Genomic DNA, 24,504 nt, shown 5'->3' on the forward strand with positions numbered 1-24,504 from the left:
GGCGGTGGCGTGTAGAGGCGAGCCCCGCACCCGGCTGCGCGGGTTCCCTGAACGCTCACAGCGCGAGAGGTGAGCACGTCTTCGTCTTGTAGGGGCAAGACGACGTGCAGCCCAGGCAGAGAACGAAGGTGTAGCCCAGGTGAGTGGCCACGATCCCGCAGTTTCCGCGGGCGCAGCCTGGGTGTGCGTCTAGGAAGGTACCCAGTGCTTCGAGCTTGGGCCGCAGAGACGGATGGGCTTGGGGTTTATGAGTAAATGTCTTCTTTCTTTTTCGCAAAGTGTAAGGGATAATATTAGGAATATAAGGGAGCTTTCTACTTCAGCTTTATTTTATATAAGGGACCCCGTGATTGGGCGGAAATGTCTTAAAACCGCACTTGTGATGTTAAAAGACCTCTTAATGCAGCTGTTGTCTGGCGAGGTGCTGTATTGCCATTTTGTGTCCTTTGAAGCTAAAAAAAAAAAAAAACTGGTGGAAGGTTCATACTGACAATATTTCTTTAAATTTCTTTAAAATTGAAGTATGATTAATTGATTAGTTTCAGGTGCACAACATAATGATTTGATATTAGTTCATGCTGGGAAGTGATCGCCACATAAGTCTACTTAACGACCATCACCAAACATAAATAACAGATTTTCTTCTTGTGCTGAAGACTTTTAAGGTCTAGTCTCTCAGCAACTTTTAAATATGCAATGCAATATTATTAACCGTTGTCATCATGCGGTACATCACCATGATTTATTTATAACTGAAAGTCTGTAGCTTTTGATCCTCTTCACTAATTTCACTCACATCCTCCCCCCTCTTCTCCCACCACGGCCAACCACCAGCCTTTTTTCTGTATCTATGAGCTTGTTTGGGTTTTTTGTTCGTTTGGTTCGTTTTTTCGGATTCCATGTATAATGAGCTCCTACTGTATTTGTCTATCTGTCTGACTTATTTCACTTAGTATAATGCCCTCGAAGTCCATCTATGTGGTCTCTAATGGCAAGAGTTCATTTTTTATGACTGAATAGTATTCCACCACAGTTTCTTTATCCATTCACCTGTTGGTGGACACTTAGGTTGTTTCTGTGTCTTGACCGTTGTAAATAATGCTGCAGTGAACATTGGGGTGCAGGGATCTTTTCAAGTTAGTGTTTTTGTTGTCTTTGGTAAACATCCAGAAGTGGAATTTCTGGATCTTACTGTAGTTCTACTTTTAGTTTTTTAAAAAAGCTCAGTACTGTTTTCCATAGTGCTGGCACCAACTTACATTCCCACCGACAGTGCACAAGGGTACCCGTTTCTCCGCATAATCACCGACACTTACCCCTTCTTGATGGTAGCCATTCTGACAGGTGTGAAGAGGTGTCTCAGTGAGGTTTTGCCTTGCCTTTCCCTGACGGTTAGTGATGCTGAACGCCTTTTCACGTAGCTGCTGGCCATCTGTATGTCTTCTTTGGAAAAATGTCTATTCAGATCTGCCGATTTTTTTAATTTGATTTTTTAGGGTTTGTTTTGTTTGCTATTGAGTTGTATGTAGGAGTTTATTATATATTTTGGATATTAACTTCTCGGATGTATGATTTACAAATCCCTTCTCCTGTTCAGTAGGTTGTCCTTTCACTGGGTGGACGGTTCCCTTTGCTGCACAGAAGCTTTTTAGTTTGATGCCGTCCCACTTACTTGTTTTTGTTTTTGTTGCCTTTGCTTTTGGAATCAGGTCCAAAAAATCATCACCAAGACCTATGGCAGGGAGCTTACCAGCTATGATGTCTTCTAGGAGTTTTATGGTTTCAGGCCTTACATTCAGATCTTTAATCCATTTTGAGTTTAATTTTTGTGTATGATAAAAGGTAGTGGTATAGTTTCATTCTTTTGCCTGTGGCTGTCCAGTTTCCCAACACCATTTATTGAAGAGATTGTCCGTTGTGTATTCTTGGCTCTTTTGTCATAAGTTAATTGACCGTATATGCATGAGTTTGTCTCTGGGCTCTATTCTGTTCCAGTGATCTATGTGTGTGTTTTTATGCCGATACCATACTGTTTGATTACTATAGCTTTGTAATATAGTTTGAGATTAAGGAGCTTCTCAAGATTACTTTGGCTTTCCGTGGTCTATTTTGGTTCCATATAAATTTAGGGGTTGTTCTGGTTCTGTGAAAAATGGCATTGGAATTTTGACTGGGATTCCACTGAATCTGTAGATTGCTTTGGATAGTATGGACATTTTAACCATATTCTCCCAGTCGTGAACGTGGAATATCTTTCCATTTATTTGGACCTTCGGTTTCTTTCATCAGTGTCTTAACTTCCTTACTTCTGATACTTCAAATTGTCTGCACGTTTTGTGTTCTCACTTATTACGTATCTGAAACTTTAATTCTAACCATCAGAGATGGTCATCTTTACATTGCATAAGCTATTTCCCTCTTGGAATTTGTGTGGTTTCCTGGAAAGGCAGTTCAGTTTTGTTTCTTTTCCCTCCAGGAACCTGCTTTATTTGGTCACTGCCATCATCTGATGATCGCCCTGACCAGACGTTTCCATTGGGATTCCCCACGTTAGAGCCCCCTTGGATCCACCTTAGCCGCAAATATAAACAGATCTTAACATCCCAAATGTTTTAAAAAGCTTTGAGAAAACTATCAAGCTTTCTAAAAATAAAACTTGTTTTGAGCTTTCATCCAAATCTAGGAAGCAATTATAGTGGAATCTGGGCAGAAGAAAAGGTAAAACTATTGAAAAATTCAAACATTTCCACAGTCAGAATGAGTCAATCAAAACACACTTCCCCAACCAGCGTACTTAGCAAAAAACTGACCTAGTGAATATAAAACATATCAACACACAATAAAACAAAGTCTTGCCCATTTTAAACTATATTAATAAATACTTTTTAAATTAAATTAATATTTTGTTACCCCAGTTTTACAACTGTAGGAACAAAACCTAAACATTAGACTGCAAGGAAGGTAAATTAATAGGCTCTTCTCACTTATGAATGTAAATGTAAAATCTAAAATAAAGCATTAAGATCAATCATATCTCAATAAAGCCCGGGGGGGGGGGAACCCAAAAGATTAATGAACTGAGTCTGTACTGTATATAAAAATCTGGCACATCATGACTGAACGGGATAGTTCAACATAATGAATCCTATTAAAAATAATTCATTAACAAAGAGGAAAATCCACGTGGACATTTTATAGGTTAAAAAAACTACTTGAGAAAAGCAAGTAACCATTCACATAGATCCTAGGAAATTGGAATAGAAGGTGACGTCCATCTCCCGATAAGGTGTCTGCCAGAAATCTACTGCAAACATCACACTTAACGGGGAAACTTCGGGAACACACTCGTTAAACTCAGGGACAGACAAGGATGCCCCCTTTCTCTGCTTCTGTTTCAATGACTATTTTAGAGTTTGGCCATCTCCATAAGACAAGGAAAGGTATGAAAATTGGAAAGGTGTCGACATCATTGCTCATAGATGATATACACTTGTTTACCTGGAGCTCCAAGAGGGTCTGTAGACAAGCAGTTCAGACCAGTAAGTGGTTTGGCGAGACAGCTCACGCCAACACTGGTGCACGGAACCCAGCAGCATTCCGTTGCTCAGTAGAAGTCAATTAGAAGATGCAGTATTAAAAAACATACCTCATACGATAGCCATAAAAGTTATAGGGTTTCTAGGAATAAATCTTAACAAGATGTGCGTGACCGTTATTTTTTAAATTATAAAATTTTATGGAACATCAAAGGCAACCTAAATAGAGTGATAAACCGTATTCACAGATGGAAAGCTCTTCCAGTGGGTAATTCTCTCCAGATTATGTAAGTTTAATCAAAATTCCATTTCAGTGGAATTTGACAAACTGACCTTGAATTTTAATGGAAGGGTCAAAGGTCAGTAATAACTAAGGAAACTGTCTGTTATAAGGGGGCACATACTGCAGTGTAAATCCCACTGAGAGCGTGGACTTCGGTTTCCCTCTGCGCTTGTCCCTGGCACATAGGAGGCACTCAGGTAAACCCGCAGGGAATGAATTAAAAGTACTACCGACATACACACTGGTCAGCAGACCAGAAGGGGGAACCTCTTCTGTGAGCGGGTACGCGGCGAGGTCAGAGGCGTGGCGTTGTAAATGGGAAGGGGAGGTTGGGGGAAGAGCACCTTTTCAGAAAAGCCGTAGTGGATGTGGGGGTGGGGAGAGACTGTTTATTTCCCTCCTCACTCCGTACATAATCTGAAAAGCAAAACTCAAAATAAAAATTTAGAGGAAAACATAGGCTTTTATATGACTGTGTGTGAAATCTTTCTTAAATTATTACTTCATTATCGGAACACCATTGAATTTTGGATACTGATCTTTCATCTAGCAACCTGGCTGTTTTCTTTGTTTTGGGGGGGAATTAGGTTGGTTTGTTCATTTGTTTATTTAACGAAGGTACTGGGGATTGAACCCATGACCTCAAGCACGCACTCTACCACTGAGCTATACCGTCCTCACCCCAAAAATTTCTTCAGGCACAAAACATAAAGGTAAAGATTGATTGTTCGATTACATTAAAACTGAAAACTACAAGCCGAAAGTCTGAAAACCCGTCACAGCCACGAGGAGCCTAAGGAAGCACTGTGACCAAGTGTAATATGGGTCCTGCGTGGGATTCGGGGGAAGACAAAAGACATTAGGTAAAAACGAAGGAAGTCTAAATATAATACAGGCTTCGGTCACTGACAATGTATCAGCATTGGTTTACGAGCTGCAACAAACGCACTGCTGTATTAAAAACAGGGGCAAACAGCTGTGAGATATGTGGGAGCTCTGTACTTTCCTCAATTTTTCTGTAAGTCTTAAACTATTCTAAAAATTAAGTTAATTTTTTAAAATACCATACACAACTTGGGGGGAAAAGTCAGACTGTGAGAAGACACGAGGTCCTCAGTTGCCGCAGGATATAGAGTCCTGCAGATCAGTAAGGGCAGGGTAGCGCCTGGCCCTGTTCTGCAGAACACCAGGAATTACCAGCTGAGGCTGACCAGGGGTAAGAAAGTTTAGTTAAACTACGGAAATGAGACAGCCGTCAGCACAGTGGCTGGAAGCTTTGATGTCAGACCAGGGCTTGAATGTCGGCTTTACCATTTGTGATTTGGGGGGTCCTTGAACATGTCATTAACTCTCGATCTGTTTCTTCTGTAAATTATAAGTAACGTCTTTACAGCACATCAGAGACTGAGCACCCAGTTAACCACAGCTGTTTCTCATAGCTGTTTCGGATGACCTGTTAAGCAAAGCATCAGTGGTCCACGCATTTCCCTTTATTTTGTGCAGTTCAGGGACTTAGTGGATTCAGCATCACTGTTACTGCAGACAAATTCCAGTAAAAACTTCCTATTAAGATGTATTTTCAAAAGACTAAATAATAGACCATTTTAAGAGTTTAAAATACAGTCAAGAAACAGAAATGCTACATACAGCAGCGCCCATGGAAGGAGGAGCCCCACAGCCTCCCAGGAGCATGCTGCTTGCTGCTCTGCTGCTAGCAACACAGCGGGCTTCGTCCGTTTCCTTATCCTTAACCCTGCAATCTGCCTCTGGCCAGAACTAAAATCACACTTCACTACTACTTAAAAAAAGACTGCCATTTTAGTTTAAAAAAAAACAGTTCAACCTCAAAAAAAAAAAAAAAAACTAACTTAATCAGAGAATGTTTATTCACCCAGACACGAACGGATATTTTGCCATGATGTTCGGTAACACTTTTTGTAATTTATTTTGTCCCCAAACCATGTGTTTTATTTAAATGTCTAGAAGACCATACTTAATACATAGACTTTATGGTTGTCACACACACAAAAGACATTGTCAATTTAATGTCAAATTATTTTATATTTTCTATTGCTTGCTTTTTTTTTTTTTTTACAATTGCAAAAACTTACTTTCCATTTTTTACTGAAGTGTGTTTGAGGTGTAATGTGTAAGGTTAAGGAATACAGCACCTTATGGCGCACGACCTGATAGTTTATATGCTGTACTGTGGTTGTCGTCACACAGTCGTTAGCGCCCATGTCGCATTTCCTAATTCTTTCCTTTTAGTAGTTGGAATAACCAGGTTTAGTCTCAGCAGGCTTGGTGTCTGTAATGCAGCTCTTGTCCATGTCCGTGTGCTGAGCAGCGTACCTCCGGGGCTTACCTACACTTGTGAGCAGTGAGCTTCCATGCGTCCTGTCCCCTCACCTCCTGTCCCCGAGTAACCACCATTTTACTCTCTATTTTTACCAGTTTGACTTTTAGAAATTCCACACGTAACGTACACTGGACGGCACCTGTCTGACTTACCTCACTTAGCATAATGCGCTGAAGGTCCACCCGGGTTGTCTCAAGTGGCAGGATTTTACCTTTTCATGGCTGAATAATATTCCACTGTGATCATATATAACACATTTTCTTTGTTCATTCATTCGTTGGTGGACACTTAGGTTGTTTCCATGTCTTGGATAAATAATGCTGCAGGGAGCGTGGGTGTGCAGGCATCTTTTCAAGGCAGTGTTCTCATGGTCCTCAGGTAAGTGCCTGCAGGTGTTTGTGTGTTGTTCATGCTAGAAGCCTTGGGTCATATGGCAGTTCTACTTTCAATTTCTTGAGGAACCTCTATACTGTTTTCCATGGTGCCTGCACCACTTTATGTCCCCACCAACAGCGCATAACTGTTCCCTTCACATCCTTGCCAGCGCTTATCTCTCGTCTCCCTGGTAATAGCCATTCTTGACAGGTGGGAGGTGACAGTGGTTTTGATTTGCATTTCCCAGATGATTAGTGATGGTGAGCATCTCTTTATGTGCCCACTGGCCATTTGAGTGTCGTATTTGAAAGAAGGTCTGTTTAGTTCTTCTACTCTTTTAATTGGATTTTTTTTTTCTTTTCTTTTTTTTCTTTTTGGCTATTGAGTTGTATGACTTTTTCTTTAGTATTTTGGATATTAACCCTTTGATACCTGATTTGCCAAAACTTTCTCATTCTGTAGGTTGGCTTTTCGTTTTGTTAACTGTTCCTTTGCTGTGCAGAAGCTTTTGAGTTTGATGTAGTCCCATTTGTTGACTTTTTGCTTTTGTTGTGTTTTTGTTGTCACATCCAAAAAAAAGTCACTGCCAAAACCAATGTTGAGATTTCTTCCGTATGTTTCCTTCTAGGAGTTTTACAGTACCAGGTTTTATGTTTGGGGCTTTGATCCATTTTAGTTAATTTTTAATCAGCATGATATATTTAATCAGCTTTACAGACTTGCTTAGTATATGTTAGTGATTTGGTGTTGGGTGTGTGTACTTACAGTTGTTGTATCTTCTCGATGTAGTGACCCTTTTATTGTTACAGAACGGCCTTCTTTGTCTCACTTCATTGGCTTGAAGTCTGTCTTGTCTGACACGAGTATGGCTGCACCCACTTCCGTTGGTTTCACGTGCACGGACCAGCCTCTTCCATCTTCACTTGGAGCCTGTGTCAGAGCGGAAGTGAGCTTTCCGCACGCAGCACGTAGCTGCGTCCTGCTTCTCTACCCATCCAGCCACTCTTTGCCTTTCGAGTGGTGAGCGCATTCCATCTGTATCTGCAGTGATCGTTAGCACGTACGACTTAACCTCAGCCGTCTTATCAGTCGCCTTCTGGCAATTTGTTACCTCCTTCCTTTGTCTGTTTCTGTCCACCTTGGCAAAGTGGTGGTTTTCCAGCGATTTGCTCAGTCCCCCCACCCTTTTTTTTTTTTTTTACTGTTCCGTGACTCTAGGCTTACTTTGTGGTTGCCATGTGGCTCACACCATGCACCTCACGGGTACAGCGACCCTTTCCATGCTGATAGCGCCGTGTTTTCATTCGCCGGTGTACTCCTCCCGTCATGTTTCTGATGTCACAATTTACTTTTATGCTGTGAGCTTGTTGAGAAATTACAGTAGCTACAGTTACTTTTAATATTCTTTTCCTTAAGCTTTTACCATATAATTATAACTCCATTCTAATACAGTTACAGTTTTCTAATTTTTTTTTTTTTGCCATAGCTAGAGTATTGTGTACTTTCATCTGTTTTTATATCGTTAATTAGCATCCTTCCATTTGAGGTGGACTCCCTTCAGCATCTCCTGCCAGGCAGGTCTGGTGGTGGGGAACTCCCTCCCGTTTTATTTCCCCTTCGTAACTGGAGGTCAGCTCTGCTGGGCCAGGTGTTCTTGGCTGGCCACGTTTATCTTTCAGCACTTTGAGTGCGTCATCCTCCTGTCTCCTGGCCTGTAGAATTCCTGCTGAGAAACCCACGGAGAGCCTTGTGAGGGCTCCTTTGGAGGTGCCGTCCTCCCCTCCCCTGCCCCCTGGCTGCCTTGGAGACTGTTTGCCGTTGACTTCTGACAGTTCGTTGCAGTGTGCCTCGGAGGTCTGTGTGCACCGAGGTAACAGGATGTTCCGTTAGCTCCTTGGCCTCGGCTGCCCAGCTCCCCTCCCCCCGGGCCTGGGAGGCTCTCAGCTGCTCTGTCTTCAGTGCGCGCTCCCCGCTCCTTCTGGTAGACCCTTCCTCTGATACTTTTGTCTCGTCGTCTTTGCAGCCTCTTATAAGAGGGCTTGTCCACTGTTTAAAAATCCCAGTTCTCTCCTCCAGCATCATTGCTAAATTCCTACCCTCCACGTCACTCATTCCTTAGGCCGTTTCTTCATTTCATTGACTTCAGCTCCAGAATGTCTTTTTTTTTTAAATTTGTTTGGTAAGGAACACATTCTGTTCAGTAATTTTATTCCTAAGTTCACGAAATTGCCTTTGAGTTTTCTTGTGGCTCATCAAACCTCCTTGTGACAAATGTTTTTCATTCTTTACCAGATCGAAGTATTCTGTGCCTTTGTGCAACCATGTATTTCGGTGTGATCACCGGGGTGCAGCGCCCTCTGCTGATGCGTCTGAAGTAGGCGTCGTATTAGTCGTTTGCTGTCACAGCAGGAGCCCTTCTTTTGTTCTCCAGAAGGTGGCGCCGTGGCTCACGTCTCGGTTTCTCCACCTGCGCTGCCGCAGGTGCCCCAGGGAGCACCTGTGAGAAGGCTGGCCGCGCGATGCGGGGATGCAGGGTACGGCTTGGCCCCTGCGGCCCGGCAGGGGGATCCACCTCGGTTATCCCCGGAGGGTCGTGCACGGCCCTCCTGCTGAAATCCAGGGCAGGCAGCAGGGGACCAGACCCTCCACGCCCTCTGCCCTTGTCCACCTCGCCTCTTCCCCTCCTTCCCGGCAGGCCAGGTCCCCGCTGCCGGAGAGGCCTCGCGGCGTGTGGTCAGCCGGTCACTTTAGACCGAGGGAGGCAGCCATCCTCGCTGGCAGTGGAAGCCGGTCTCTGTCCCGCTCCACTCCGAGGGTGCCTGGGTCCCCCGTCGGGCTGGCCGGACCCGCAGGTGTTCCCTCTCCCCGCCCACCCCACTTTGCACTCCCCTCCGCCTTCCTCCCAGGTCCTGCCCACCTACTTCTGAAGCATCTCTCGGGGGAAATCTTTGGATGTTCTGGTGTCATGGAGAGACGCTTCTGTTCAGTTAAGAATGACTAATTGGTTGTAAATAAAAGGGGAGAGAAAAAGAACTCACTGCCATGAAGCTGACATCACCCCCTACTTTTATCTACATATAAGTTAAGTATATCAGTAATTAAGATTTTTCATACCTGAAAATTTTTAGACCGCTCTTGAAGCCCTAAGTCAATTGAATGAAGTAAAAGGAAGATTCCAGGTCAAACACACACAGGAAGGACAGACTGGCCAGGGTGTGGCACACAGAGCCATGCTGGGCTTGGTGGGGGGGTCCGGTTCTCAGCAGGGGCGCAGCCACACCCGCGCGCTGGAGCCGGGTCCCCCGTGACAGCGGCCCGGAGCGGGGCCGGCTGTGTGTTACATTACGGTCGTGCAGCTTTGTATTTCTTGTATCTAAATGTCAGAAGTACATACATACAAAATTCAAACCAACTTCCTAAAATGGTTCTAGTATTGGCCGGTCTGACAGCTTTTGGAGTTTGAATTGTCAAGGATCTAAAGTGCATTCTTGCGGCCAATCAGCAGCTTCTGTTTGCTTATAAACCGTAACATTCAGGCAGGAAGTGGAAAAGGCACAGTGAAAAGCGTGATCTAGACGCCTTCTTCCTTAATCACTCAAGACAGACACGCGCATGCATTAGCTCATAGGTACATAATACACCAAAAATCAGCATTATAAAAAAGTTCATACGGCAAGGAGAAGAGGGTCTTTCTGTGCTATTAATATTTTAAATATGGAAAGGCATGTAATAGAGAGTTTGTAGAATCCTAGGCATCTTTGGAGCCGTGGGGGGTCTTTGCTGCGGGCCCGTGCACCATGCGTCTGAGGTCTGTGATGTTCAGCGAAGCTGGAGTTCTGCATCACCACTCGGGAGCAATCACCAACACAGACCAAAGTGTTCTTTCGTCATTTAGCCTTGGTCAGCTCATGGCTTCTTGCGCCTAAAACGTGCAAGCCAGCATTTAGGGTTGAATCTCTAGGAGGCTTTAAGACAGTCCCTGTTAATCGTGGGAAAAGTTAAAGTCCTTCCAAGAAATTTATAAAATACGCTTATCTAGTATTAAACTTAGAAAGCAGGACTTGCCATCTTTACCCTGTTGGACTGGTTTTCTACATTGCCTAAGGAAAACATGTTAAAACGGGACATATGGGCTTGTACAGGTGAATATTTGAAAGAAGGGGTTTTACTAACATGGACGAAGAATGGGCCAGACTCTCGGGTGTGTGATCAATAGAAGAGGGAAGTGTGCCTCCTGTCCCTACCGTAGATTCCGCCATTCTGCTCTATTTTAGCGGACATTTACTGCTGTAGTAAGAGGCAAGTTAGGAAAGAATGAACTGCAGGCTTCAGCCCCCCTCCCTGTAAGTGACCCCAGTTCAGCCTCTCAAAGCCTTGAGCAGGGGCAGCAGGAGCGAGGGCTCTTCCAGCTCTAACTGCCCTTCCCCGGCCTCTGGGCTCTGGGCACTGCCGCTGTCTGCCGGGGTGGGGGAGGGGGTGCGGGAAAACACGCAGAGAAAGGTGGCAGCCGCTCAGTACTCACTTGGGCTGTGCGTGGTGCTGGTACCCGGGCCCTAGCTGAGATCCTGCTCTCATCTCTACAGCCACAGAGCACTGAGGAAGATCACAGGAGAGGGAGTCAGCTCCTCAGCAGCCTGTAAAGCCCAGGTCTGCCCGGACAGTCACCCAAGGCGAGATCCAACACTGTTCTCCAGCCCAGCACGCCTGTGTTAACCCACCTAGTTAATAACCCACCTAGTTAAAATACCGATCAGGCGCTCTCGGTTCACGTGTCATAGCCACAGAAACAGAGAAGGGGCTTCAGAGGTGGTCCAGGTAAACCTCATTCTCCGTGAGGAGTTCACGAGAACGTCCGGGGCGAGGGCCCCGCTTGGCCTCCTGCCCCCCCTTCCCAGGCTCTTCCTTGGAGCCTCTCCTCAGGAGTAACCGTTCCACAGGGAACTTGGCTTCTGAGAAGATCCCCATCAGTTTGATGTGAGTTCTTATTCTCCTAGGGTGAAGCCCTCGGACATGGCTCTTGGGCCCTACGCTCTGTGCTACAGAGAAGGGCGTGGACGCGAAGAGCTCCAGGAAGACCAGCCCTAAAGAAACATAACTACCTTCTCAGATTCGCTGGGACTCACTGGCCACGAGATCAGACCTGAGCTGTTTCAGAGAGCATGAAAAGCTGCGGCTGCAGGGCTAGAACAGGCATTCCCCACTCCTACCCTTGTCTCCACGTCAGTCCACTCAGACTCCGTCCCGTCGGGCTGGGCTGGCGCTGCTGTGGAAGATCTGCGTTTCCGACTGTGGAAAAGGGAAACGTGGTGCAACAGTTATTTTTGCATCTGAGAATAGGAGAATTAGAAATAGGAAAATACCATATATACGTCGAGAGAATTAAGGATACACTCTGTAGGACAGTCTGTCCCTCAAGCATGGGCAGTGAGACAATGACAGCTCTCTAAAGAAAGGCAGCTGATGGCTACTTACCCAGTTGGTGATTCTTGTTTTACAGTCTCAATATCAGTAAACTGGACGGATTGTCCACCACCCCTTGTTTTAAAAACATCACCCTACAGCCAAGAGAAAAGGTCACCATTACACTTTGATACATCCAGCTGATGTACACAAGTATGTGTCAAATTGCATTTAAGACTCCTGTCTTACGGGAACTCCCACCCACCAAACCAGGCGGCGCCTGGACGGCTGGGTCTGCACCACTCAAGTACATTGAGATTTGCATTCCTGGACGGCTGGGTCTGCACCACTCAAGTACATTGAGATTTGCATTCCCGCCCTTCACTAAACGCAAGTCCAGTGCCGTGTAATCAGCAGCAGTCTTAACTGCAGAAAATAACATTCCTTTTTGTTCAGCCCATTTAAAAACTTAACTAAAGATCAAGAAATCTACCAGCAATTTCGAGATGTTCTAAGGCAGTAAATACACTCTCTCCTCAGACTCAAATGACGGCACAGCCTTATTTGTGACTATAGCTTCTCATAAGAACCATCCCCTAAGATCAATTTGAAATAAATAACTCCCCCCCCCGCACCGGTCTTGTTTCTTACTTTCCTTGAGTATTAACTGACTCTGACCAAAAGAAAATCCAGTTCTGCGGGCAGGGAAAGGGGCTTGGGTAGCTCAATACTAAATCATTTTGACAGGTCAGATTTTAATGTGGGCTTTCTATCTTAACTGACACAAAGCAGAGATAGTTCTTTCGTTTACTGTTTAAGTTGGGGTTAAAACCAACTACATGTTAATTAAAAGTGCAAAATAGATACGAAGTTCCTCTAACAAACCTGAGGCTCTAAGTCTCATTCAATAAAGTAACAGATTCAGCCCCAATTTCGTGGATTCAAAATCCAAGTAGTTAGTTTTCTAAGAAACAAAAAGGTTTTATCAAATACCCATTTATGGTCCATTTGACGCTGCCTGCGGGTCATCAGAGTAAATGGATTTTTGTTAAGCTGACTTTTTGTGTATTTTTTTCCCTTGTGTAAAGTTTTTACCTTAATTAACTTAGTTTCAATCTCCCCATCGGAGGCTAGTTCCTGGTGGGTCAGCATGTACTTCTCACACTTAGCTAGGGCCTTTTCACTTGGAACAGACACAGTGATGGCATGAGGGACATGTGGCTGCATGACTGTCTCAGTCTGCACGTTAGAGGCGGGCTTATGATCTACCCATCTGTCTCCTGCGGAGCGCGACCGTCTGTGTCTCAGACGAATTGGTGGTGCGTTCTGATCAGGTCGGAAGAGGAATCAAGAAACAAGCACAACCCAGAATTAATTTCAGGGTACCATTAGAAGTGCAGCAGGTTTGGCTACAATATCAAGACAAATGCATGAACCTTTCAAAAGCTAAATGTTACTCAAGCAATTTAAATATTCTCTTTGTATTAAACACAAAAGCAACAAACATCTTTTAATACCAGCTGTGTAATTATTATATATTCTACCAGGGAGCTTCCCTTCAAACAAAGAGTGGAAGGAAGGTTCTGCTGGTCTTTGCTGCGTAGGTGGTTTTCAGGGCGAAGAACTGATTCTGCATTCTCCATCAAAAGCCAGTGTTTGTGCCTGCTATTGTGAGGTTACCTATTTTGTCCACAACTATGTTCAAAGCTTCGAAAAGATCAATAAAAGCCCTAAACACACCATAGGCCTCTAAACTAAAGAGAAAATATTCCTTTTACAAAACAGGACCCCCCCCCCCAAAAATGCCGATGGAGCTGCAGAGCACAAAATGCCAAAGAACATGAGGTGTAGTAAGAGTCCCACGAATAAACTGCTAGAAGAATGTAAATGACTAAATAACGTTCTTCTGAGCACTTTAAACACCTCGGAACAGAACTTCCTGAAGAGTTCAAACACAGTAATGGCCAAAACATACCAACTTTCCCCCCAAATATTTAAGGTTCCAAGAACCAGATAAAGAATAGTGTCAAATCAGTCTCTATCGTACAAAAAAAAGCTAGATCCTTCCAGTAAAATGTATGTAAATTTAGGAAAGTTAAATTTAGCACATTCAGCTTAAGAAAAAAAAATTCACATACAGAACATAGTTAACAGTTTGAAGCAATGAGTTTATCTGTGTAACTTTGCAAACGTCTTCTGTTTGCAAAACTGAAAGCAAACGAGACCATCTGCCACAGGTCAGAGCCTGCATAGCTGGTCAGGTGCGAACATCTGACTTCAAAGTGCATCTCTGGAGAACGGAAGAGTTTTCCCTGCACAGTTTCAAGAAACAAATGAAGCAATGGTGACAGAGCATGATACTAAACCACAGGCGATAGTTTGCGCTAAGGATGCCCGAGCCTCAGGACAAGCCGGAAGCTTCCCATTCTGAAAATGGCTCAACTGAACAAGAAAGAAAGGGGCTCTCCTGACCTTCCATGTAGTAAATGTGAGTTTTCTCAAACACAGTTAGCAATAAGTACATTCTGTAACAAGCTACCAAAAGATGACAGTCCTTACACTCTACTATCACGTATGAAATAAATATTTAAAATTTCTTCCTCTCTGAAGTGTAAATTCAGTCTGCCTGACATAATTTTGGAACAGCAATCCTAGATGCACAGATACTAGCCTCAACGTTTCTGCTGCACTTCTAAAGAGATTTTTGATTTCAGAGAAGTTAAAGGATCACCAGCAAATCCTCTTAAATACCCCGGAGCCTAATTAGGTAGATGTCGCCCAAGCGTAAGCAGGCACGAAGAGTTTTCAGTCTACAAACTTGCACGAAGGGGGATTAGAGTTGATCAGAAAGACCAGTCACCATAATTTGCTCCCTAAAAAGGTTTAAAGTAAAGAATTTAAGCAACTTAATTTGCCTTGCTAAATGCCTTGCAATTCATCATCATTCCTTAATAATCAGGAATGCAGGCCACCTAAATCAAACGTTTCTGTACCCTAAATTATACAACAGGAAAATCTAAAGCAAATGTTTACTATAAGATTAATCTGTTTGGAAGAAAAATTCTAAAAGATACATTAAAATTCTACTAAATGTAAAAAATATATACAGTATTAACGTGTCTACTTACTCAGATTCAAAGGACAACCCTACCTCAGTCCTTAGGAAGAATATAGTCATGAATTTGTTTAAACACCCCTGAGTGAGGCAGAGTCCTTGTAAATTAAGATAAAGGTCTTGAGATTAAAAGTAATTACTGGACATGCAAACCTTCCTTCAGCATGTGAAAAACAGCTGGCCTGGACTCTTCAAAAAGTCAGTGTCATGAAAATCACAAAAGGGGAGGGTTTTATATAAGAGGTTAAAGAGAGATAATAACCACATGCAGTGAGTGCATTCACTTGATAGGACCAGATTGGAAAAGAAAGGCCGTTACCGGGACAGCCGGGGGACGTGCGTGAACTCAGTTAGTTTTCTTAGCCGCAATGAGGATTTGGTTATGTAGGTCAGTCCCCCCACGCTTTTTTTTTTTTAAGCAATAAAGTGTCATAAAGTCTATGACTTACTGTCAAAGGTTCAAGAAAGGAAATGTTTACCAGTCTGTTAACAGCTGGTAAACCTCGGTGAGAGGGGAGACGGTGCTGTCCCACGCTCTCAACTCTCCTTTGGGTCTGAAAATTTTCAAAATAAAAGTCTGGGAAAGCAATTTAAAAATAAACGTTCAAAAACAGCAAAAAACCTAACTTGGGGAAGAGGAACCAAAAGAAAATTGGAAAATGTTCCCCGAGACACTCAGTTGCTGATTTTGTGGGCGCTCATCAGTTTGTGCAGCTGAAAGGCACGGAGGACTCTGGGCCATGCCCACTGGCCCGCGTTCCCGGAACACAAGGCAGAGGTTCTGTGCCAGACAGGTTTAGGCTTTTTCAGATGAAGAGTGAAGCCTCAGTTTCAGGGTGATTTAATCTTTCAAATTAACCGAAAAATTTAAACTTTGCTTATACTGGCGTTCACCCGTCTTTCCATCGCACTTTCTGAGCCAAGCCACAAAAGCAACACAAGACTAAAGTCTACTGCTCCGGCGCTGTAAAGGGGCACTGACCCCGCGGCAGCGGTCCTCTTCTACTTCTGTCTCGGTCCTGAGTGAAGGGACCACCTCCCTGCCTTCAGTCCAGCACATCCCTCGCCTTCTGTCTGACACGACACAGGCTTTGCTCTGTCCTGGCTCCTGCTGCCTACGCCTTGCAATGGACGTGGCACCGAGAGGTGAGCTGTACGGAGGCATTTTCTGCTCCCACTCGGAAACACAGGAAGCTACAGAAATGCTGCTGCAGGAGTTAGAGCGCCTGTGCCGCTGGGGCTGGCTCATGAGCTGCTGGCCGTTGGGAACCTGAGCAATATGGTTACTAGAAAGCTAGAAAAATCGAAGAGAAGTTAGTGAGCAAGACTGAAAAACCGGGAGAAACAATTCATTACATTTCTCTAATTTTAGGGCATGAAGACAACATTATTACAAGTTGGACTAAATTATTAATTTCTATACTAAATTTGTGTTTATACTAAATTTTTAAATATTTATAAATAGAAGTTTGAGAAGTGTAAGAAATATAAAGCAAACCATTGATTTTCACAGAAACAGTCACGCCATCTGAACAGACTGCCCACACTACGCGGCCGCACAGCTTCGGACGACTTACCGGGACGGGGGGTGGGGAAGCGGACCTCGGAGTCACCTTCTCTCGATCCCGCTCCCGAGACGGCCTCTCCGGCTTGTCGCTTTTGGGCTCAGTAACAATGGCCTTTAGCTGCTTCAGCTTCTCGTCTTTCACCCAGAGTTTATTCTGCATCTCCAGCTGTTTGGCCGCCACCCGCCGCTCCTACAGACCATCAACGGCAGTGTTACTGTGACTCGGCGACCCCACGCGGCGCCGGCTCCCCGGAGACCGCGGCTCTCGGCTCCTCACAGTGCTAGTCAGTCATGACTCGTAAGGCAGAGAAAGGAAGTCAGAGGAACTGAGCGGGGGCTGCTGGGGGCACCACCGCGGGAGCCCTCCCCCGAGCGAGCGCAGTGCTCCGGAGCGCTGCGGCCTGACGCCACCCGACGCCACCCGCCCCCCCCCCCGCCCCGGAGAGGAGCCCGGCGGGGGCACTCACGCATTCCTTCTCCCACTTCATGGAGGTCTCGGTCACCATGCCCTGCAGCCGGGCCTCCAGCCTGCGCTTGTCGGAAAGCTGCCGCTGGAGCCGCTGGCCCTGGGCCTCCAGCCGCTGCTGCAGCGCGCGCTGGTCCTCCTCGTAGATGGCCGCGGTCTTCTCCAGAACCTCCATCTGGGGACGCAAAGCGTTATGTCCTGCATCTGTAAACCTCCCATGCAGCTCTGAGATAATCTCACAGTCCCCGTACGCAAACATAGTTCTGGAAAGAACCACCATGGAGAAAGCATTTTCCTCTAAAATTTCTGAATGCCTGTCTGCTTCTAGAAATGAGAACTTTTAAACAAGCTCCTCACTGAGGCGAAAGACAAGGTTATAATTGACTTCATATGAAAACTACTTTCCCCTAAAATTAAGGCCTAAAATTTTATTTTTAGCCTATTTTCAGAACAGAGAACCACCGTACTGGGTGAGATTAGCTTCTCTCTAGAATGAGTGTGTACCTTCCCAGTGATCCTCAGTAAATAAGAGAACACACTACACAGTAGTAAGTCAAAAAGAAGCTATAATCAAAGCTAAAGTTCAATTGTTAAAGTCTCATAAAATTAAAGAATGTATTACCTCATTTATGCTTTTCACTCACATTGCCTCTTTTGGGGGATGGGATGAAGATTAGTAAGTAACCACGTGATCACCCCGGGGACCTGCAGGCCCACAGAGAATGGCCAAGGGGGAGAGCAGCGCTCAGCAGCCAGCACACCCCCCGTTATGATGACGCCAGAACCAACCTTATACTCTAAAGTTTTGTTTTTCTTCTCCAGTTGTTCTATTTCCAATTTCTGTCCTGAGATCACCTTTTCTTTTTCATTGAGTTTTCCTTGAATGTAGTTTTCTTTATTTAAAACAGCATTGTCAAATTCTTGCAACAAAGCTTTAAAAGCAATAGCTGAAACAGAAGCACAGGGCCAAGTTCACTCCGATTCCAAAAACAGAAGCAATGAAATCATCTTTTATTAACCAAGACTTATATAAAACGTAGCTCTTCGCCACATCCCTCTGAAAGCCTGTAATCAGAAAACCAGGCTGGAAGGAAATCACGTGATTCTCAGACAGACGCAAACAGGAGTGTCAGGTTTATCACTGAAAAAACACCAAGGCTGACCCGTTCTGCACTGTAGCACCCCCTTCCCAGCCCTCATGGGGCAATGATTTGCTTCAGAACAAATGCAAAGCCTGAAGTTACACCAGATTTAAGAACAGCTACACTCGAGCTGAAACCCCTGGCGCACCGCTCAGTAGTTCCGTGGCGCGGGTAAGCTGTTTAATTTCTCTGAGCACAGCTCATTTCAGAACGGGGGCTCAGACCCCACTTGTCTCTTCCTTCTCACAGAGACGACAGCCGGCGCGTTCACCGAGCACCCCCTGCAGGCCAGGCTGCTCGCTGTCCTGCGCGACTTTCATACACCACCTCACTTACCCTCACAGCGCCCTCTGAGGTGGGGGCAGTTGCAGCCCCCACTTTGCAGACAGGGAAGCTGAGAAACAGAGGACTGAGTCATTGGCCCAGGACACAGTGACCACGATGTGGTGCACGTGAGGGGCCTTGCAAATGAGCAGCAGCAGGAGCGGAAGCAGACGTGCTCCTTGTGCTTTGTGGCCAGCCCCGGCTGGGGGGCTGGTAGTTAGGTTTAGTTCTCTATTTTAATGGAGGGACTGGGACCAAACCCAGGACCCCATACGCGCTAAGCATGCGCCCCACCGCTGAGCTATGCCCACTTAATTTTTAAAAGGGAGAAATTCACACCCACTGTTTTCTTTTGCTTTACTCTTGGAATATAAAATGATGCCTTGAGCACCGCTAAGTACAGAGAAAAGGCAACCCTGACTTGAAGACCGGCGCCACCACAGAACTCGGATTCCCCGCAGACGTCTGGAGCAGCGGCTGCAGGCAGGCCTGCGCTTACCCTGTCTGCTAAACTCGTCGGCCATCATCTGCCGCAGGCGGTGCCGCTTCTCTAGCGCTTCGATCAGCCGGGGGAGAGTCTGCTCGTCATTGACATCCAGGATCTCACAGGACGGCAGCGGCGGAAAGCTCTGTAAAACCACTTCTGAAACCAGTGGTTCTGTATTGAATTATAAAGTCATAAAAAGGTACACAGGCGAGAAGGGGCTTATTCAGATAATGCTAACGCCATGGCAAGAGCCCCAACTAAGTGTCCATGGTGGTCATAATACCTCCTTAAAAGTGAGTTAGAAAAAAGGGAACGTGGAAAAGAAGTGTTCCATATAGTATATAACAAAAGAAGTCTCGTTTATACTTTGGTTCAGATTTTTTCTGCACTTGTTTCTAAGGGGAAAGGAAATTAAACAGCTCTCTTACGTGAAATAGATGTTTTTAAAAAGAGACAGATTAACTAGTGGGCAAATGACATATAGCACCAGCTCATACCGTCTCCAACGGCGCCCCCGCGGGCCTGGTGTCGGTACCGCCTCCCCGGCGTCAGACCACATATGACCTTGTCTACTGGTCTTGCGACTTCAACTTCCTGGGTCACTTCTGCAAACCTCATGACTTGCTAGGACACAAAACAGAGTCTTTACACACCAGCACACCCAGGTCCCCCTTCAGAAGCCAGTCAGTGCGACGGTCACGGACGGGGCAGTAGTTCACGTCTGTCACTAACGGCTCTGTGTCAGGTTTTAAAACGCTCAGAATCCCATTCTTCACATCCAAGTAGTTGTTTTCTCTATAGAGACGTAAAGACTTTATATGGGATAAAGACAATAAAATCACCAAGCTTTCTTCATAGTCCTCGGCCTTCGGATTCACACACACGATCAGGCGCACTTTTCCTTCCCCATCAAAGTAGTTCTTGAACAGGTGGGTCAGCTTTGAGTCTCGGTACGGGACCATCTGTAAATACGTCCAAATCCGAGCACGTCAGGCAGAGCGCACACAGACAAAAGCCCACAGACGCCCAGAGGCTGCCGCTCACCTTGTTGGTCCCGTACATCTGGTTCTCTCTCAGCACCTCCATACACGTTCTCAGCGTCATCAGTGACTGATTAATGTTACCTGATGGAAAAAGGCACAGAAGACATTTAAAGACAACAGTGGAGTAGCTAAAGCGTGGTCTGGTTGCCTGTAAAATCCCTACTTCATGAGACTAGATGGAAATTGCAAATGACAGATTTTAGTGGCTCAGTTTAAAGAGCTGTCCGCATCTGGCAGGTACACACCACCCTTCGGGGATTCTGCCATGAAGACTCTCCACTGAGTGCAACATCATACTTCAGGAGCCATAGTTTCTTCCAGATCTTAAATTCTCTCAGAGTACATTAGATGCAGGTGTTTAATCGCCTCACGGTAAATACTTTCTCGCAAGCACAACCACGGCAGGCCGCAGCTGGCTCCACCCGGATCCTGAGGGCCCCCCGCTCCCACAGGGGCTCCTGTTCCTACGGGCAGGTGTCTCAGGAGCCGGCTGGCCTGTCCCCTCTGTATCTGACAGGGACTTCCTGGGCCGCTCACTTGTTAGTCCTGACTGCTCATTTGAATTCCGGAGTCAAGGCAGGTCTGACAGACCCATCGGGCCTCCAGTATTGGAGGCCCCACCTGCACAGACCCCAAAAGTACACAAACATTGTTTTCATTTTGGGACCTTGATTAAGGTCAGCTAACTCCCCCAGGCTTTCATTCCTGGAGACCTCTCAAAATTCAGAGCTTATCTGTACCTCCCTGATTGTCCATGATTTGTGTTTCCTCTTCCTTGACCCCAGCCCCCAGTGTCCTTCCTCCTTTTCAAACCGCGTTAACAGTCTCCCGTTAACAGACTTCCCACGTCCTCAGACCTCTCAGAGTGACCCGTTTGTCTCTTTCCCTGATGGCCAGGGGTTCCTAGGCTGGGGCCCATGGAGTCCATGGGTGCATTTCAGGGAGTCTGCATGCGTGGACGGGAAATAAATATTTATGTTCATTACTACTTCAAACTTCCCTAGTTGTTAGACATGCTGGTGAGGTTTTAGGGCATTAATAAAGCACACGTTACTATGTAGCAAAGGTTTCACGTGGACTTTTAACAGCGCATTTCAGGCTAATTGGTTTCCTTTTGTACTTCATGTCCCACATTCTAAAATACAGCTCTGAGCAGGTCCGCAGGCTTCACCCGCCCCCGGGGCGGAGCCCTGCCGCCCCACCTCTGTCCCCCAGACGGGAGGCGCTCCCCGCAGCCTTGTTGGGAAGACCTGCTTGTTTCTAAAGCCCGACGTCCTATAAAGTGGAGAGCAGAGGGAGCAGCAGCATTTCCTAGTTCCTCGATGCTGCCCGCAAATAAATGCTCCTGGGACGTGCCAGCTCCTGGCCACTCTGGGGTCTGTGAGCAGGGGTACTCTTCCGTGCCGCCAGAGGGCCTGACCCCCTCGAGCCCAGTCAGCCTTTCTGTCTTTACCACTGTAGCCACACCCTGAGCCTTGGCACGCAGAAGGCTGTCCTGTGCCCAGCCAACGCGCCGCCTCCTCTAGTCTCACCCCCTAACTTCCGGCACCCCCGTTCCTCATCCAGATGGGACACAATAGTCCTTTCTGGTTTTTTCTCCAAAGCGTCAGAACCCTCAGGCTCCCACCCTCCTTCCAATCCAGCTGAGCCGCTTTCCCATCAAGGTTAACCCTTCCTCGTGACCCGGATTCCAGATGCTCGGTCTTCTTAGACACACGTGTAATGTGTGTGTTTAGTCACGTAGCTACAAAGCAGTCACCGCAGGGATTTACTGTCCTCGAGGCTCTGCCCTCAGCTTATCTCCCCCACTGTTTCAGTCACGTCTTTACTGGCAAAACCGAAACCTGTGACCCTCAAGTCAAATCCCTCTCCTTCCTTTGCATCCAGGGACTAGGCACCTGCACTTGAACAAGCTGAAGTACATCCAACACAAAAATCTTCACTGCGCACGCTGCACCTCCAGCTGCTCCTCCATCGAGGTTTCCTTGAGTCGTGTTATCCTCTCCCCCTGACTCTCCACACCCAGGTGGACCTACTTCCTGACTAGCTCTCACTGTGGGCGACCTCTGCCTCCAGGCGACACGGTCGTGCGTCGGAATCACTACAGAAGGCTCCCACTCCTTTCGCACTCTAGACTTGAGACTTGCCTCTGGGAAAATGATCTTTCTAAAAGACCAATCACCCTCGCTGACTTTAAGAGGCTGTGTAACAGCAGAAAGACACAAATTTTGAGAGTCCCACCAGCCTGGGTTTGAATCAGGCTCTAACCGTGGGAAACCTACTTGGGCCTCTCCCGACCCATCTCCTCATCTGAGAAGCGGGTCTGACACAGTCCTGAGAAGCAGACACAAGAAATCAAGCCCACGTGCAGCAGACAGCACGGCGCACACTGGTCCTTTAGTGACTGGCAGCCGCCACTGCTCCTTCAGGAAAAGCTGCAGGCTCAACAACGTCCTCGCGGCTGCGCTCTGCTCTCCTGCCTCCCGGCTCAGCAGCCCACGCCCTCCGCTTCGGCTGCCTGGACGCCACCTTGTCTTCTCAGGGACGATGCCCTTCATCCTGCCCTTCTTCAGACTCACGCCTCAACTGGAGCATCAGCTCCCTGAGCTCTTCCCCGGAGCCCCCCTCGCGCACAGCCCCGGGCTGGACGGGGCGGTCACCCCCCACAACACACTCCGCGCAGACGCCCCGGCTCCCCCCACACGCACTAGCCGGGACGCCAGGGCAGGGCTCTGTCCTTCGTGTCCGTGCTCAGCTCCTGTCACACAGCGGCACTCCACAAACGTTACTAACACACAACATGCCATGAATGGCTGTACTAAGTGAAAAGTTAAGCAAAGCAAAGACCATACAGGTCTCCTTTTGAGTGGTTTTTGTGTTCACTTTTCTTGTCTTCAGAAGCTGGTTTTTACCACTATGAATGTTGGAATAAATGTGAAATCACTTAATTTAAGGGACCCAGTACTGGCTTACTAGCCATAGATATAAAAAACTGCCAATATAACTTATATTTTAGTCACTTTTCCGCATTCTTAAAGACATCAGTGTGTTGTAATGTATCAATACGGAAACAGCGTAACTAAAAAAAAAAGCACTGACCACTCAGCCTCCAAACTGTCAAACTGACGAACAGTCACGCATGAGCCACCCATCGGTGCGCAGACGCACCGGCCCCGCAGGGCCCCAAAGCCGCAGCCTGACGGAGCCGCGCGCGCTCACCGGCCTCGCGTAGTCTGTTCCCTTCCGCTTTTGTCCGGTTAGTTCTCTCACTCCCAGCGAGATCCACCAGGGACAGCTGGCTTATAGTGATTTGTTCTTTTTCCTGAAAGGAAGAGCAGAATGCCAGTAACATAACTGAGTCATAAGTGTCTTTAAATATATTCAAATCAAGTCTTAGGAGTATGTCTGCACAATACAAAACGTACAGGAGGGGCAGAGGACCCGTGACCTGGGGGAGGATCTGCTGAGAGCCCGTGACGCCCGCCCTCATGACAGTGGCGGTTACTTGCCCCTGCCTGGTCTTCCGCGTGAGCCTGTGGGCTCCAGGAGAGAAGGGCCCCTGCCTCTCACCCCTTCATCTCCAGCACCCTGCACCGTGCCTAGCACTCAGCAGGGGCTCGGTGAATGCCTGCCCAACAGTCCACAGCAGGGCTGTCCTAAGTATTTCTATAACCAGAAAGCTAATAATTTTATAATCTAAGAGCTTCCTAATACTATAGTAATTTTTATAAGGAAGTCAAGAGACCATCGCTGACATAACACAAGATGTGACTCAAAGGAAAGCAGATACATGGAGGCTTAACCCACAGGCATTTTCTAGCTGACGTTCCTCGAGTGCTGACTGTAAGCCAAGCACTGGACTAAGCTGTGCGTGCTACCTCCTTCAACCCTCACGGCTCTGCGAGGCGTTTACTGCAGTCAGTGACTGCAATGACTCGGAATCAGAATTCAGACCCTGGCGGTCTTCAGGGCCAGGCTGTGCCCTCTGCTACCCAGAAACCTTCGTGATGTGTTTTAAATGGAGCAACGCTTTAACAGCATAAAGGTATTAAGTGACTATGTTCAGGCTCAAATGCCACTACTGACGACGTGCGCCCTGTGCCAGGACAGCCAGCAGCAAAGCATGAGTGGCAGATGGGAGCCTACTGGCCCGTCCGCCAAGAGAAGAGCGATCCAGGCCTGGCCGCTCCTGGGCTGTGCCGGCCCTGGGGAGTTCGCTGCTGACGTTTTGCAACCACTAACTGAATTTCCACACACAAAACAAGTCTTCAGAGATAAAGCAATGAGTCATAACATATTCTTTTTTAATCACCTCTATTAAATATTTATAAAGGTTTGTAAACCTTTTTCACAGCAAAATTCTAGGTTCTAAGATTTAAAACCAGTTTCTCAAAACTTTCCTAACGA

The 24,504-nt window shown here is 46.4% G+C and overlaps 1 protein-coding gene and 1 long non-coding RNA gene across 8 annotated transcripts in view; one reads left to right on the forward strand and one right to left on the reverse strand.

Moving 5' to 3' along the window:
- On the forward strand, window positions 1-16,709 carry LOC116149404 (uncharacterized). Its single transcript, XR_004133018.2, has 3 exons — window positions 1-139; window positions 11,548-14,441; window positions 16,582-16,709. It is a non-coding gene; the product is annotated as an uncharacterized LOC116149404 (long non-coding RNA).
- Window positions 7,729-24,504, reverse strand: part of KIF23 (kinesin family member 23) — a 27,236-nt gene continuing 10,460 nt past the window's right edge. For 3 of the 7 annotated variants that reach the window (XM_064480770.1, XM_031440927.2, XM_064480769.1), the window contains 14 exons: window positions 23,317-23,419; window positions 20,099-20,178; window positions 19,897-20,016; window positions 19,552-19,678; window positions 19,067-19,225; window positions 17,891-18,048; window positions 17,103-17,276; window positions 16,646-16,825; window positions 16,051-16,362; window positions 13,049-13,279; window positions 12,026-12,108; window positions 11,761-11,839; window positions 11,076-11,146; window positions 7,729-10,475 (listed from right to left, as the gene is read on the reverse strand). In XM_064480770.1, coding sequence (XP_064336840.1) covers window positions 10,460-10,475; window positions 11,076-11,146; window positions 11,761-11,839; window positions 12,026-12,108; window positions 13,049-13,279; window positions 16,051-16,362; window positions 16,646-16,825; window positions 17,103-17,276; window positions 17,891-18,048; window positions 19,067-19,225; window positions 19,552-19,678; window positions 19,897-20,016; window positions 20,099-20,178; window positions 23,317-23,419 — 1,893 coding nt within the window. In that variant the 3' untranslated portion in view covers window positions 7,729-10,459. The remainder of the gene's footprint in view (window positions 10,476-11,075; window positions 11,147-11,760; window positions 11,840-12,025; window positions 12,109-13,048; window positions 13,280-16,050; window positions 16,363-16,645; window positions 16,826-17,102; window positions 17,277-17,890; window positions 18,049-19,066; window positions 19,226-19,551; window positions 19,679-19,896; window positions 20,017-20,098; window positions 20,179-23,316; window positions 23,420-24,504) is intronic. The other 4 variants (XM_064480772.1, XM_064480771.1, XM_064480773.1 and 1 more) reach the window with 3 other exon arrangements.

Source organism: Camelus dromedarius, chromosome 29 (assembly GCF_036321535.1).
Source record: "Camelus dromedarius isolate mCamDro1 chromosome 29, mCamDro1.pat, whole genome shotgun sequence".
Classification (NCBI taxonomy): domain Eukaryota; kingdom Metazoa; phylum Chordata; class Mammalia; order Artiodactyla; family Camelidae; genus Camelus; species Camelus dromedarius.